At 36.4% G+C, this 17,478-nt stretch overlaps 2 protein-coding genes across 2 annotated transcripts in view; one reads left to right on the top strand and one right to left on the bottom strand.

The window, feature by feature from the left end:
- LOC123877398 overlaps positions 1-17,478 on the top strand; it is a 757,955-nt gene that overhangs the window by 446,693 nt on the left and 293,784 nt on the right. The window lies entirely within an intron of this gene.
- On the bottom strand, positions 14,514-15,675 carry LOC123877403. Its single transcript, XM_045924169.1, has 2 exons — positions 15,643-15,675; positions 14,514-15,564 (listed from the first exon to the last, which is right to left on the bottom strand). The coding sequence occupies exons 1-2, from the start codon at positions 15,665-15,667 to the stop codon at positions 14,561-14,563; spliced, it is 1,029 nt and encodes a 342-aa protein (XP_045780125.1). The 5' UTR covers positions 15,668-15,675; the 3' UTR covers positions 14,514-14,560.

The following is a 17,478-nucleotide window of genomic DNA, read 5'->3' as shown; positions in this document are numbered from 1 at the left end:
ACATTAAAGTTCAAATTACAAAGGTGGTGTTGACCACATTCATATTATATCTAGAACAATAGTTCTAACATAATTCTTATTGCTATGGGTATAAGGTTCAAAATACAAAGGTGTGTTGCTGGCTGTACAGCAGAAGTGAAGCAATTGTAACTGCAATTAGGGTTACAATACTTATCTGCGGCATGGGCGAAATTGCTTTCTTCGGATACGCCTTGTGCTACGTTTGAATGGGCAAGTTGTGTTGAAACTTGCCTACTGAAAAAGTTAAAATAGCAGGGTTTTTTAAATTTTTTATTAATGAAAAGAAAGAAAAGAAAAGAAAAACTGGTATTTTTAACCCCCGACTTTTGGTATTTTTGATCGAGAGTGTTTTTAGGTATAATCCAAGAAATCAGTTCAGCCTTTTGAAAGTTATCAGCTCTTTTCTAATTACTGAAACCTTCACTTGTCGGAGGTGTTATAAATTTTAAATTTACACTTGTATAAATAGTCCTACACATCACATGTTATACCTAAGAGTTGATTATTCCGCGTGTATTAAGCTTCCTTAGCTTTGATAAAGAATTAGCATAAAGAATGTTAAACAAGTCTACTTTGATAAAACTAAAAGTTTACAAAGTATGTCATTCCGCCTAATACATAAATAACAGTACTTCTGATAAATGATATGATTACATTATTTATAGAAACATTATTAGCGGTTATTCGCTAACTCCTGATCATGAAAGCCATCAAGCTCATTTGACGTTGGTTGTTTCTACATTGCTCCTTCACTGTGCGATATAAAAATAATATTTCGCAGCAAACATCCAATGGATTAAAAATGAATGTGAAAAACAAATCAGCTGATGGCTTTTATTGGGTGATGATCACTGAGTTAGCGAACAACCTATCAGGAGATTCTCTGTTCGTTTCTATTAAAACCTGTTTAATAAATTCTATTTAAGTTTTTCTTTACCGACTTCAAAAAATGGAGGAGATTCTAAATTCAACTGCATTTTTTTTTATAATAGTAAAAAGAACATACAGTCGAATTCAGAATCTAAAAAGCCTTATCTAACAAGATAAGCCTTATCTAATAAGATAATGCTTTTTTTGGAAGATTTTTTCTTGTACACTTGCAAAACTGGGACAATTCACATGGCAAATACAAAAAAAAAAAAACTATAAAAAAGTATTCTGTAATTTTTTATAGTTTTTTTTTATAAAAACTATAACCCTTATTTTTGACTTGCTCGTTATTATTTGCAAGTAAGGATTTCATTTTTGTTTTACTTAAACCCTTGAAAATTCTGTTTCATGTTAGTCAAAGCATTTAATACGAAAATAAGTTTCTTAAGTGAGTAAAAATGAGGTCAAGCCCAAAAAGGTTATATTTTGAGGAAATATTGTATCCTAAGGGACAGCTCAATACGACAAGCGGAAAATGAGTTGGATGACTAGACAACTGTATGAAAAAAGTGTTACTGGGATTAAATTGTCATTTACACTGAAAGTGTAATATTTTGGAGCATATATTATTGTACACTAGCCGATGCCCGCGACTTCGCCCGCGTGGATTTAGGTTTTTTGAAATCCCGTGATAACTCTTTGATTTTCCGGGATTAAAAGTAACCTATGTGCTAATCCAGGATATTATCTATCTCCATTCTAAATTTCAGCCAAATCCGTCCAGTAGTTTTTGCGTGAAGGAGTAACAAACACACACACACACACACATATACAAACTTTCGCCTTTATAATATTAGTGTGATAGTGTGATTGCCATGAAGAACTAAATGTCTATTTTATTTAATTTAAGTATTAAATATACATTAAATTTAACTTAGACATGAATATTTGCGACTTATTTTCTAATGCACCTATTTATAAACAAAAAATAATAACAGCTCTGTAATACTAAATGCGAGAGTATGTCGGACCGTTTGATTGGTACCTTTCCCTAGTCCGTCCGTTTAAGGTATTTTGACGGAATTCAGTTCAGAAATAGCTTCCCAGAAACGGACATAGACTGCTTTTTAGTCCTTAGCTGACCCACGGGATTTTTAAAACCTAAATCTACGTGAATAAAGTCGCTGCCAGGTATCATCTAATTAATACTGAGATAGCTTGCATCCCGAAGTAAACTTCGGGATGCAAGCTATCTGACTGTCCCAGAAACAAGTTCTTTTTAACCCCCGACCCCCGGGGGTGTTCTTCTTCTTCTTCTCTCTGGGCTGGTTTCCGCACTTAAACGTTTCCGTCTAAAGGGGGGTGTTATAAGTTTGACGTGTGTATCTGTGTATCTGTCTGTGGTGTCAACACAGGGTGTGTGTGTCCACGGTTGGCTATATTGTGCGAAAATTACCCGGTTATGCCTGACCGGCGGCCGGTGAACCTATGTGCAGGTTTCCATTGCAGGTTTTTTTCCAGCTTCCAGGCTTAGGAAATACAAATATCCGCTTGATTTTTTTACACACCACTTTGTTAGCCACAAGTGGATTTTATTGAGGTGTTCTTGTAAGTGGCTTCTAGCGCGATTTACGTCTTTATTACAGGACAGAGAGGCAGCATCATGGGCCAACGTTGCTATGGTAACAATTGGTGATTGTGGCACATCGCAAGTGAAGATGGACCCAGTAGTCTCGACTCGTACAAGTAGCTAAGCGCAGCATACGTGCGTTTTCAACAAGGGTGTGTCCACGGTTGGCTGTGTACGAAAATTACCCGGTTATGCTCCGCTCACCCTTGACTACCTGACCGGCCGGCGAGCCCATGTGCAGGTTTTTTTTTTAATTTCCACCTGACTGGCCATCGCATAGCGATCAATAGAAGTTTTGTATCTATTCATGGTCTATTTATCATTTAGTCAGGATGCAAAGAGTTGGAGACGGGCATAGGCTACTTTTTATCCCGAAAAATCAAAGAGTTCCCACGGGATTTTTAAAAATCTTGATCCCTCGTAGGCAAAGCCACGGACATCATCTTTTCCATTTATATAATAGGAAAGGTGAATGACTGACTGACTGACTGATCTATCAACGCACAGTTCAAACTACTGGACGGATCGACGAAAATAGCTATTATAAGGTAGACATACGCTAAGAAAGGGTTTTTTGAAAATTCAACCCCTAAGGGGGTAAAATAGGGGTTTGAAATTTGTGTTATATGTTATATAAAAGGTAGCAAGCTTCTGGCTGACGAATCAATGTCCCTGGTACCTAATAACCTCGAATTAACAAATGTTTTTTACAAAAACATAATTTTCTTTCAGAGAAACACAAAAACCGCTTAAAATCTGATCCCATTAGGTATTTAATAGAGAAAAATGATCCACCGCACAGTGATTTATTAGGATCGGGAAGGTAAATTATCTGAGAGTAATTAATATTAATAGATTCCTTTTGGAAGCGAGAAACAATGAGCAGATCGCTTCCTGGGTTAATGGAGAACAGATTTTGTTTTTTTATTCAGACACAAGTAAGCTATTGACTGCAATCTCACCTGGTGGTAAGTGATAAAGTTGCCTGTCTATCGGTATTCTACAGGATAAATATAGGTATTTCGAAGAGTGCGCCCAAGGATTTTATGATCTGGTTTCTCCTTTACTATCTTAACGCAAGACATTGATTTGCATATTAGTAAGTAGTCAAATTTTCATGGACAGCCTGGTATCATGGGAGATAAGCCCTTAAAGAAGTTGTTTAAAACTCCAATGTAACAACCCTGCAAACATCTAATCACGGAAATAAGTCATAAAAAATAATTTAATTGACTTTTTAATTCAATATTTTTTTTTGGGTCAACGTAGTTGTAGTAGTTTGTAACTCATTTAGTGTACGAGCTAGAGACCTGTGACATGATTCGGACAGACAGATGGACGGACGGACGGACGAACAGACAGATAGACAGACAGACTTTCGCATTTATAATATGAGTATGGAGTATGGAATGGATATGGATTTATCAAACATGCTGAATATCTTCTAGCTTCTAATCAACCAACTCGTCGAATAATAACTGCCATCAGAATGTCACCATTATATTTAGATCACTTCTCGCTTGCTACCTACCTACTTCAGTGTAAGAAATAAGCATGAATTATTCATGGCGCGATCTGTCGTTTTTCTACGCGACATTCTTCGTACTGAATGCGCCTTGTTTTGAGACGGGAGGAATTTACTTCTTTATTGGGAACTTTCTCAACAATTTGTATGGGCACATAAACCTTTGTATGGAGACATAAATATAGGTATTTTTGTAACAAGTTTGCGCCTTACTGAGTCTTCTCTTCCCCTGTAGTTGTGTAACTTTTAGTAAGTATACAGGGTTACTGGTAATATGTCGGCAATCCGTTAAGGGGGTGTAGGCGAAGTAATTTGCAACCAAATGACCCCTTATGACCCCTAGGCAAATGTCAACCATTTTCGAGTAATTTGACTTTTTGTGTTTTTTAGAAGAATTTGAAGTATGCAACTTTGAAAATTTATAAAAAAAAAACCAATGCATGAATTTTTTTATTATTATTATTATTTGCTTGCTAACACTTCAATACATAATAATCAACCATAAAATGACACTTATCTTTAATAGTTTTCAAATCACAGCTACAAATCTGTACAAGTTTCATAATTTACACCAGGTGGTCTGACAAAAATGGTCGATTTATGTAAAAAATTACTGAAGAACTTTATCGGCAGAACACATGAAAAACATGTGCAACTTCTCAGCTACCCAACGAGATACAATATGGTACCAGAAATCAGAAAATGGCCGAAAAAAAATACAATTATTGTTAAAAAGACGAAATCGTCTGCAATCCAAAATTACAATAATCGTTTAGGAAGTTTAAAATAATTACGTAGATAAGTTACACTAAGCCATTAAAACTAAATTCTAAAGTTCATTTTCAAAATGTGACCCTCTATTTCTTATGCACAGGCGCATTCTTTTTCTTAATTGAGATTTTACTACATTACTAGTCAAATTGGTTCTTATTGAATTAGCTGCATTTATTATTCTAATTTTCAATACTTCGACTGATGGCACTGGTGAGACATCGTACACTAGGCTCTTCATATGTCCCCAGACATAATAGTCCATAGGTGTCAGGTCTGGACATCTTGCTGGCCAAGGAATTGGGCCTCCTCTGCCTATCCATCGATTGGGAAAATTAGTGTCTAACCATTGCCGAACTTGTTATTCTCCAGTGTGCTGGACATCCATCGTGCTGGAATCTCGTTCCTCTTCTTATTTCCAGAGGTACGTTTTCTACTAATGCAAATAAATGTTCTTTCAAAAAAGTCTCATACGAGCACTTCGTCACTTGGAGCGTACACACGTGGTCTTCCAGAATCGGATTGTCTCCTCTGCACCCGTCCCGTCTCTCTAATTCTTCGATAAACATCACTGAAGACAGACCTGTGTGGTACTCGGCGGCCAGGAAATCGACGAAGATATTCACGGCGAGCGGCCAAAGCATTGCCGTCACAATATCCATAACAAAAAAGGATATTGGCGTATTCCTCATTGGAGTACTGGGTTCTTTCTGCAGCCATTAGTCCTTTTGACGCGCCAAATTGTCGGGAGAGCAATAAATCAGAGTCCAATCACAAGCCAAATCACAGAGTATGCCAGAAATAGTCCATAAGAAAAAGCCAGGTCAATTCACTTCCAAATTCACAATGATGTAGGTACCAACTTAGGTAGAGATGATCTGTACAGTACGAGTGGCACAAGCAAACTGTAAATTTTTGCAGTTTGCGCAAATTATGAAACATTTTAAATGTCTTATCTTTTAAGTCTAAGAATTTATAAATACAATACAATTAAATAAGTTAAGGATCCCACCCTTCACTTAATGTTATTGTACTTGCCAGTGCTTTAATTATTATCCTATTCTCTGAAAAATGTTAGGCAAATCTGGCTATTTATGCCTTTGTTTTTTCTATCCAGTCACTAGATAATGTTTTTAAGCTCTTCTTATCCGAGAGCGCTGATTGGTGCACGTGTTCACACAAAGGATTAAAAATGTCATTCTTGGAACTCTCATTATTTTTAGAGTGTTATTTTTAGAGTTTTATACTTCGAAAATGAATTGTAAGATTAATTATAACTCATTACTCATCCTAAATAAGAAATAAGAATATTACCATAAAATTCGACGTTGAGATATTATTTCGTATTCTTAAGACGATTTCATTTTTTTCACAATAATTGCATTTTTTTCGGCCAATTCCTAATTTCTGGTACCATATTGTATCTCGTTAGGTAGCTGAGAAGTTGTACATGTTTTTCATGTGTTCTGCCGATAAAGTTCTTCAGTAATTTTTTACATAAATCGACCATTTTTGTCAGACCACCTGGTGTAAATTATGAAACTTGTACAGATTTGTAGCTGTGATTTGAAAACTATTAAAGATAAGTGTCATTTTATGGTTGATTATTATGAATTGAAGTGTTAGCAAGCAAATAATAATAATAATAAAAAAATTCATGCATTGGTTTTTTTTTTATAAATTTTCAAAGTTGCATACCGCAAATTCTTCTAAAAAACACAAAAAGTCAAATTACTCGAAAATGGTTGACATTTGCCTAGGGGTCATAAGGGGTCATTTGGTTGCAAATTACTTCGCCTACACCCCCTTAACGGATTGCCGACATATTACCAGTAACCCTGTATATACTATAAAAGGCTAAGCTGACTGACTGACTGATTTATCAACGCATAGCTAAAACTCTGAACGGATCAGGCTGAAAGGCATGCAGATAGCTATTATGACGTAGTCATGCACTGAGAAAGATTTTTTGAAAATTCAACCTCTAAGGGGGTAAAATAGGGGTTTGAAATTTGTGTTCTCCACGCGAACGAAGTCGCGGACATAAGCTAATTATACTACATATATCTAAATATATTAAAGGATAAGTTGACTGACTGAATGTTCTATCAACGCATAGCTCAACTACTGGATAGATTGGGCTGGACGTGCAGATAGATAGACAGACGAAAACTTTTTTGCACACAAAACAGATAGATGCAGATAGCCATTATGATGTAGACATCCACTAAGATAGGATTTTTGAAAATTCAACCCCCTAAGAGCATAAAATAGAGGTTTGAAATTTGTTTAGTCCACGTGAACGAAGTCGCGGGCATAAACTAGTTATTATATATTTTATTTTTATAGAACGAGAAACTGACTAAGAATATGACAATATACTTAGTAGAAGACGAAGAGTGTAATAGGCTACTTTTTTCTTCTTCAATATTCTTCATTTGAGGAGTTTTTTCCTTATGTCACTCCATAAGACATCTATCTGCATTTATGAAAACATCTACTTCCGTAAGGCTTTTCTATATAACCGAGGCTACTTTTTATCCCAGAAAATCAAGGGGTTGTCAAGGGATTTTTTAAGATCCTAAATCCACAAGGACGAATTTGCGGGCATCGTCTATTTAGCTTGCATTCTGGAGACGGGCGTAAATTACTTATTTTTTATCCCGGAAATGGGATATTTTTTATCCCGGATTTAGGTTTCTAAAACTGCGTGGAAACTCTTTATATCTTACGCAATTTTAAAAACCCTAGTGCCTAACTATGTATCATACCTAAATATGTATCAATATTTTAAGTCCCGTAATTATTTTATTAGACTTTATTTACATAGACTCAACCTTTTCGCAATGAATAGGTGGTACCTACCTTATATACAGGTATATGATATAGTTCCGAAATGCCAAGACGTCCTAAAGGGCGCCTTCCCTTGTCATGAAGGGATATTAAAAAGGGTGCGGACGTCTTACAGCTGCGAAGATGTGGACCGGGCACTCTATTGATGACTAGTGTTTGCCTACGACTTCGTCTGCGTGATTCTTCTTTGTCGCAACACTCTTGGCAGAGCGGTCGTGGTCATCATGAAGTCACGGTTTGGGGGGCAGATGTTACACGCCTCACGAGCATTCGCCACTTCTCCCTGCTGGTCGACATTCTGGTACACCCGTGCACGGCACCGCCCACAGCGGACTTAATTTGGTCGGTCCATCGCGTAGGCGACCTTCCTCGCCCTCTGGTACCCTCCGGTGGTCTGCGTGATAGCACTCGGGAATTATCAATCCATCAATCAGCCTGTTTGCGTACCTGCTGGACATAGTCTTTCCCGAGAGCGCGCCACCACACACCATCCTCCGCTTTCCTCATCCACCCACTTCCCGCTTATAATCTTAAGGTCGTCAGATGGAGACTCGAGGATTATCAATCAGCTATCTATCAGTTTTCAATTCACCTGTTTCAAAATAATTTTCAATTCACCTGTCGCCAAGTAATAAACCATTGTCTTCTACTTACCAAGACGATATTTTGAACACACAGGATTTTATGAATTAAATACAGACAGATATTGCGCCGCCTGAATCCAGCGGCTCGTTTGATGTCGCCTATCCACCTAATGGAGGGTCTTTCCAGTATGAAGTCGCCATTCCAGCACTTTGAGACCCCAAACATCTATCGATTTATCTAACTACGTGCCCTACCAATTTAAATAAATGACTTATATGTCTGATATAATAATTAACCACTTTACAGAATGTTGCACTTATGTTACTCTGGCCAATCGCGATGAACCTTAATTAGGTACCATATCCAATACTACAATCAACATAGTAAATCGTGGGCAGAGTATGAGTACAGCGACCTGTCGCCAAGTAATAAACCATTTTCTTCTACTTACCTAGACGGCATTTTGCACACACAGGCTTTTATGAAGAAAATATAGTCTGATTTTGAAAATGAGTGTCAATATTAGAGTTAAAGGAGATAAGGAATAGTACCTATCTAATATAAGTACTAGTTGATGCCCACGATCTCATCCATGTGGATAATAATAATTGTTTTACCTAATGTATGATACCAAAATTGTGAAAAGCATTGTAAATATAGGAATGCATAATAATAACAACTGTAAATTAAAAATTTATAACACCCCCGACAAGTGAAGGTTACAGTAACTAGATAAGAGCTGATAACTTTCAAACGGCTGAACCGATTTTCTTGGATTATAGCTAAGAACACTCTCGATCAAGCCACCTTTCAAACAACAAAAACTAAACTAAAATCGGTTCATTAGTTTAGGAGCTACGAGGCCACAGACAGATACACAGACACACAGATACACACGTCAAACTTATAACACCCCTCTTTTTGGGTCGGGGGTTAATAAATGAGTATGAATGAATGATTTAGGAAAATCCGTGGCAACTCTTTGATTTTTCGGGAAAGCAGTCTATGTCATTCTCCATGTGCAAAAATCACGTTGATTCGTAAATTCGTTGCGACGTGATTGAAGGACAAACCAATAAATCAACAAACATAAACACCTTCGCATTTAGAATATAGGTAGTTCTCAATGGAGAGCCTTTCTCACTGTAGTGATGTGCCTATACTTTCTTATTCATTATTATAATTAATGATTAAACGAACTTACCTGTAAGTGAAGTTCTATCATAATTATACGAAGGCTTCGTACTCGAGATTATATAGACTAGGTAGTATACGCGTGCATAGTGGATACCGTTCACTTTATTGAGATTTATGAAATATATTTTTTAAAATAGGGTAGGTTGATATACTATTGCCTTAACGCCCGGACGTCGCCTACTCATTTAGTTTAGAGTTTAGCTAATAATTATTATTTGTCGCCTCATATTTTACGATAAGGGTAAACGCGTAGCGTGAGGGTGGGAGGGTTATTATAATCTCTTCGTACGAAGCCTTCGTATAATTATGATAGAACTTCACTTACAGGTAAGTTCGTTTAATCATTAATTATACTTCATGCTTCGTACTCGAGATTATATAGACTAGGTAGACTTTTAGAGATAAGATTCGTAAAATATGAGAAAGCGTGTTGTTAAAAGAAAATTTTGATTTAAATGTTACAAATTATCTACTATATTTTTAACAAATAACTATAAAGAGTATTCCTCTAATCATAAACAATAACTATTGAGTTAATATAAGAATCAATTAACAATTTATATTTCTTTTGAGTCATTTATAATAGACCTGCTAAAACAATAACTGTTTGGGCCTTAATAGGCCGAATGTAAAAGCTAGTAAGTATGGGAACTTGAGTTCCAGCTTGCAGTTTCCATAATTTGATGCACTTACTAAGACCTAATCTTTGCGCAGCATGTCGGAAAAAAAAACGTAGAAGTATCAATTCCGCTTTGGCTCAAGGAAACTTGATAAAGTTTGTGAAAAAATTGTTTTTTTTTTTTTTTTTTTAACTAATGAACAATAATTGTTCTGCAGTTTTCCAGAGTGATTTAGTAATTTTTTTTTTTTTTTAGTAAATCTAGTAATGTACCGTTATTTCCGGACTAAACTGTGATTTTTCTTTAAAATGCAGGAATGACTAAGAAGGGTTGGTTTATTGCAACCATCTAGGGTTTTAATAAAATCTAGTATATTTATTTGATATCTGATAGATATACGTTACAAACTTTTATTGTTGATAAAGTTTGCACTTTTTGTGCAGTAGTGAGTGCTAAAAAAGTAACTAATTTTTAAGAAAACGTTTCAAGATTTATGATTTAATTAATGTATAAGTTACCTAGGTAATTTAAGACCAATGACGTATCCCATGTGTCGTCATACTTTGGCCGCGTTGATCAAGAACGACAAACATTCTTAAAAAAATCTTTTAACATCGTCGTTCAACGCTATAGCTGACCGATATGAATTTAATGTCCCATATCGAAAAAACTAAGAAAAAAATAGTTACCAAAGCTTTAATATCGGGCATTGGTACCTCAGACATATTCAAATTATTCTGATTACAATAAAGGAGCCACTTTTTGTAGCATTCTTCATATTGTTTATAAGTGTTTTCTGACAGAGAGCTCATAACGATATCCAAAGATGGACCTGGAACACTTCTCCGAATGGATAAGGCTCCTGCCACCAGGTAGAGTTGCCTACGTGGAGGCTACTGCAATTTTTGGATAAGATGGATTAATCCATTGTCAGCCATAAACATTAAAACGTTTCTAACACTAAAATATTTTTAAACAGTGGATGTCATGGCTGGGTAGGCCAGTCTATAACAATCATTATACCTTTGGAATTATCATAAATAATTTAACATGACGATTTAAAAAACCATAGTAAATGGAAGAAATGCATAAAAATAAAGATTAAACCATGAAATAGTAAAAGCTGCGTACTGTTATGACGGGGTGTCTCGGCGGCAGAGAAACAAACTCGAAGTCAAATTAACACCCCGTTTATTTAGTGTTCTTTGTTCATACAGTCGACTAAGACTGGAGTTCGCCGAAAGCTACATAAACAACGGTTGCTAAATCAGCTGGTTATTTCGAAACCGTCGTTTAAACAACCGTTTTAATATTTACTGTTCATCACGAAAAAGTGTAGCATGGTTACTAAATCGGCGGAACACCATCTGTTCTCAGCTACGCTGCTGCTACGAACGAACGCTAAAACGCAATGCGTTAGCGAAGACACATTGTCATTACTATTCAACACAACAAACTGTGACGCCTATATTTAGGAGCATAAAATAAAATACTTTCAACTGGAAAAGTACAAAGACGCTATGGGTAAGATGAACTACACTATTGTTCTAAATTTTGCCAGGTAGTAACCGTCCCAAATTTACAACTTCGGGGCCCCGACGTCACAGTCGTGATCATGTGTCCTGCACGTGTTGGACTGTTGATTTTTTGCTGTCGTGTTGCCGTAATTATTTGTGCGTGCATTTAAAGATGATTTTAAGAGATTCTAGTGTTTAAAATAATTTCAATATTAAAATGGAGGGCCAAAAATGTGTACAGTGTAAGTGATTTTTCAAGTGACGACAAGCGCATCAGTTCAGAGTTGGTTTTAAAATATCAAAATATAGTGGAAAGTAAGATAAGTAATTATTTCCAACCATTACATTAATCACTTGTTGCACGCTACTGAAATGAACGACGCAAAGACAAATCGAAATAATCTAAATTGATCTGTACACAAAGGCACAACAGATGTAAAATGTGGAAACCCCGGTTAAACGACCCTTCCGAGCTCGGTTAGGTAAAACGGCCGTTTTAGGGCTGCAAACCTCGGTTAGGTGCTGGTGAACAGTAAAAATCACTTAATCAGCCGGTTTTCTAATAATCAGCCGTTTTAAAAGTCGGTGAACTCCACCCTTAGTTACTTGGATTATACCGAGCGCGGACCCTAGTGAAGGGTTTAGAGAGCCGGAGTCTCTTCTTCAATCTTTTCCGAGGTCTAACCGGCAGGCAAAAACCGGGTCCGAAGTTAGAGCGGATCGGATTGAAGAGTCGAAACTGAATTAATGTTGTCAAAATGCATCGTTTTATAGGCCCCATACTGCTGATTGGTGCTTTATTATTGATGTCAATTTGGAAATAGTAAGTCAGCAATATGCGGCCTAGGCTAGGGTTATAACACCTCCCCCCTTAAACGGAACATCCGGGAACAAAACCGGATGTGAGTATAATCCAAGTTTACAAAAATTGAACACACAGAAATAGAAAACATTTAGAAAAATAAAACATGAAGATTACTTAGAAACTAGAAGCATAAACAAAATAACTTATAAATAGTACATCGAGTACTTTGAGTAAACTATGCTTATTTAAACTAAGGTACTATTTGGAAGTAACAATGATAGGACATAAAAATAAAAATAGAGATGACGGGAGTTTTTACATTATTTCGAGATTTCTTCTTGGTGAATCGGTGCTATGAGGGTTGGTATCCTCAGTATCGTAATCGGAGTTTGTCCTTTCTATAGAATTTTCACAAGTTTTCGTTTTGGATTTAGCTATATAAGTGTTGACGATTTTTATACAACAAGATGTACTACTATCTCTATGATGATTCAATTTATTACAGCAAAAACACTTACATAATTATTTATATGAGAAATAAGAAAATAAAAATACAGATACAGGTAATATAGTAGTTATTATACTGAAATAGTAACTATATCTAATATGATGAATATAGGTTTATATCTGACAATTTAATAGAGGTTAGGTATGGCAAAGCGTCATCATATTATCATCTACCTTAGCTTTAGAACAATGATCATCATATTAAAATTTTGATGTGGAACATGATTACAGTTGAAACATAGATTTTGAAACATAGAATGAGTTGAAGTATCTTATGGTAAGCTTTTTAGTGCTTTGTCTTTTAAAAAATTTAAAACAGTTCTTTCAAATAGTTATTCATTCTTGCGATGTGATATCAAAATTTAATTTTTTATGTTATTTTGTATGCAGTAAATAATAAAAGTATTATACACCTATTTGTTTACTGTAATTGTAGGTAAGCATAAAAAATACTATGTATGGAAACATGTAGGTATACAACTACACGTCTAAGATTGCAAATGAAATAGGTAATATTGTAAATTTACATTTTCAGCTATAAAATAATGGCTTTACTATTATTATGGTAGACTTTACAATCTTAATATAGGTTTTTGAATACCTGTACCAATAATTACAAATGACTATTATATATTAGGATAATTAACATTTAGTTACAATAGAAGCTTGCGACATTTGATTAAAATATATCCATCTACATATGATATTAAGTATTAGTAGTATATGAAGTATATTAGGTTTTTGCTAGATAACTATTATATAATTACAAGAGTCAGCGATACTTTACACATGTTCAGTTAATAAGGTCACTTCACAAATTGGATTTCCGACACTGGATTGTAAATATTTCTTGGTCTACACGAATAATTGTTATTGTTTATCACCTTGCACTCACTTAAGTCTTGTAGCGCGGAGTATATTAATTTATTTTGTGTTATAGCCAGGAATTTTACGGATGGATTAATCAATACAAAAGTAGTAAAGAATGTATTAAGTATAGTATGCTAAAGGTTGGTTATTTATTGATATATATTGTATATATATCTATTGATGATTGGGATATTTTTCACATATTTATTATTACAATAATTTATTTCTTTTTAATTGTAGAGAAATGGCATTATTAAGAGTTTAATTCATTCTTCTCGGTAGGAACAGCATTCCGAACCAGTGGTAGATTATTTTGACGATTCAAAAGCACTTGTAAAAGTTTAATTGAATAAAAATAATTTGAATTTGAATTTGAATTTGTAAATTTGCATTGGGCTTAGCACGGAATGGAGTACCTACTATATACCTACTATATAAGGGACTAAGGATTCTAAGGAACTTTCTAAAAAGCACTAAAGTTAATAATGACCTTTATTGGCATTTGCTGAAACAGTGTCTAAAACTTTTGTTGATATAATTAATACGTTATTTTATTTTTTAGTTAAGTTTTGAAGTAGTATTATTGAATGATGGGATAATAAGAGTCATTAGATGATATTTTCTTTCATAATTGAGCCTTAATGTCTTTGAATCAAAAAGCTGTTTTAATATTGTGGTAAGGTAGTAGGTATAGGTATGTTGGAGGTATTATGAGATGTAGTAGATATTGAACAATTAGTAGAGTTGGATATAATGTATTGAAAGGAATTAATAGAGTTAGTATATTATTTATTGGAATATAAATGGGATTGGTCGTAGTATTATTTTTGATGCCATGCATTTGGGGCTGGTTACCCTGTTGGTTGGCTTGTTGAAAAGATACAGCGGGTTTGGATGTAGGTTCAGTGGGTTTGGTAGTGGATTCAGTGGACTTGGTAATGGATTCAGTGGAGGTGGAAATAGATTCAGTGGATTTGATAGTGGATTCAGTGGATATGGTAAATGATTCAGTGGGTTTAGTAATTTGTGCACGGTCATGAATTTGGGGCTGGTTACCCTGTTTGTTGACTCTTGGCACGGATACAGAGGATTTAGAAACATGATGTGCACGGTCATGAATTTGGGGCTGGTTACCCTGTTTGTTGACTCTTGGCACGGATACAGAGGATTTAGAAACATGATGTGCACGGTCATGAATTTGGGGCTGGTTACCCTGTTTGTTGACTCTTGGCACGGATACAGAGGATTTAGAAATACGATGAGCACGGTCGTGAGTTTGGGGCTGGTTACCCTGTCCGTTGACTCGTGACATGGATACAGAGGATTTAGAAATACGATGGGCACGGTCGTGAGTTTGGGGCTGGTTACCCTGTCCGTTGACTCGTGACATGGATACAGAGGATTTAGAAATACGATGAGCACGGTCGTGAGTTTGGGGCTGGTTACCCTGTCCGTTGACTCGTGACATGGATACAGAGGATTTAGAAATACGATGGGCACGGTCGTGAGTTTGGGGCTGGTTACCCTGTCCGTTGACTCGTGACATGGATACAGAGGATTTAGAAATACGATGAGCACGGTCGTGAGTTTGGGGCTGGTTACCCTGTCCGTTGACTCGTGACATGGATACAGAGGATTTAGAAATACGATGAGCACGGTCGTGAGTTTGGGGCTGGTTACCCTGTCCGTTGACTCGTGACACGAATACAGAGGATTTAGAAATACGATGAGCACGGTCGTGAGTTTGGGGCTGGTTACCCTGTCCGTTGACTCGTGACATGGATACAGAGAATTTAGAAATACGATGAGCATGGTCGTGAGTTTGGGGCTTGTTACCCTGTCTGTTGACTCGTGACCCGGATACAGAGGATTTAGAAGCATGGTGTACACGGTCATGAATTTGGGGCTGGTTACCCTGTTTGTTGACACGTGACACGGAAACAGAGCATTTAGAAGATTGAGTAGGACTACGGAAATGGTATTTTAGTACGTCGGTTTGAGTTGACGATTCCGTACGACGTAAAACCGGAATCTTAACTAGTTTAAATGGTCATCGCGAAAATCATAATTATTTTTTAACTTAATAGGTTGCTTTATTTCTGTGAGGTTATGTACTTGGCTTTGTAATTGATTTCGAGAATTGTTAAATCGGCGTTTCTTGCACTGACTTATTACGTGTCCGTAATTTTTGCAATATCTGCAAATATTATTATCATTATTATTCGAATTGAAAGACATATTAGAAGGCTGAGGTTGGTCATTATTTAAAGAATTAATGGGACGATTTTGAGCTAAAAAACAGTTTTTTTCTGAGTGGTTACTTTTGCCACATAAGCTACACCTGGATCTCGTTTCAGAAGGCTTAGAAGATTGTATATAGTTTTGCAATTTTTCTTCCTGAATGGCCAGGTTGATGGCCTCTTGGAGAGTGGTAGGGTTACGGCACCTTAATATATTAGAGATATGGCTAGGCAACCCTAGTAGAAATGTATGTAACGCCAAATCTTCTGTGCTGGCGATACGCCCTTTTAATTCAGAGACGTCTTTAGTTGCATGGGTTATGTCCGTCTGTAGTCTTGTCAGATTTGTCTCTATACGTAAACCAAATTGTGAAACCGATTCATTGGGTTTTTGTTTGCAACCTTGTAAGTCCAATAGCAAGTGGTCCCTATGTTTCGTTTCTCCAAACGTTGATTTTAGAAACTGTTTTAGCTCAGGCCAATTGTCAAAGATTTTTAAGCAGCAAGCGGACTCCGCTTTGCCTTCTAACTGGGATATTATATATTTTAACAGAATATTCGTTTGAGAGGCATTAGCTAAGCTCAACGCATTTTCACAATTTCTGATAAATGGCGATAAGTTGTCCCTGTCGCCATTAAATGGTTTAATGAATTTAGCTAGGACTGAGAAGCTCACTTCCTCTTGATTGATTGAACTTGAAGAGGACTGGGCTTTCCTATCCATTTTAATACTGAAGATAATAATTTATTACTGAGAATACTGAGAATAATAACTTATTTTTTGAAATTGTAATAGAAATTTACAAATCAAGATAGGAATAATCCACGCGCAAAACTGGGTTAATACAAAATAAATTAATATAAAAACGAATTATCACTCACAGAAAAATGACGAGTAGGCAGCACGATGACATGGATAGGGCTCGGTGTCGGGTTACCGGCGATGGAAATTGCAACGTTGCGACTTGCACTTGATGTTGCACAATACGGCTCGGCGCGTAGTAGGTCAGTATAATTGATGACGGAGACTGCGTGAATGGGCCTCGGTGACACGATGTTTGTGATGTCCTGGGTTGACGGCTGTCTCACAAAGCGTCAGTGAAACGGTGAAGGCAGCAGGTGGCCAACTTGGCGGGCAGGCAGCAGCTTAGATCCTCAATCCGTGTGTGGCAGGATAGGCGACCAGGGATTTACATCCCCTTTGTTCTGACACCAATGTTAGGACGGGGTGTCTCGGCGGCAGAGAAACAAACTCGAAGTCAAATTAACACCCCGTTTATTTAGTGTTCTTTGTTCATACAGTCGACTTAGTTACTTGGATTATACCGAGCGCGGACCCTAGTGAAGGGTTTAGAGAGCCGGAGTCTCTTCTTCAATCTTTTCCGAGGTCTAACCGGCAGGCAAAAACCGGGTCCGAAGTTAGAGCGGATCGGATTGAAGAGTCGAAACTGAATTAATGTTGTCAAA

Source organism: Maniola jurtina, chromosome 23 (genome assembly GCF_905333055.1).
Source record: "Maniola jurtina chromosome 23, ilManJurt1.1, whole genome shotgun sequence".
In the NCBI taxonomy this organism is placed as follows: Eukaryota; Metazoa; Arthropoda; class Insecta; order Lepidoptera; family Nymphalidae; genus Maniola; species Maniola jurtina.
Note: the sequence above shows the minus strand (reverse complement) of the source record. Positions and strands in the feature narration are given on the sequence as shown.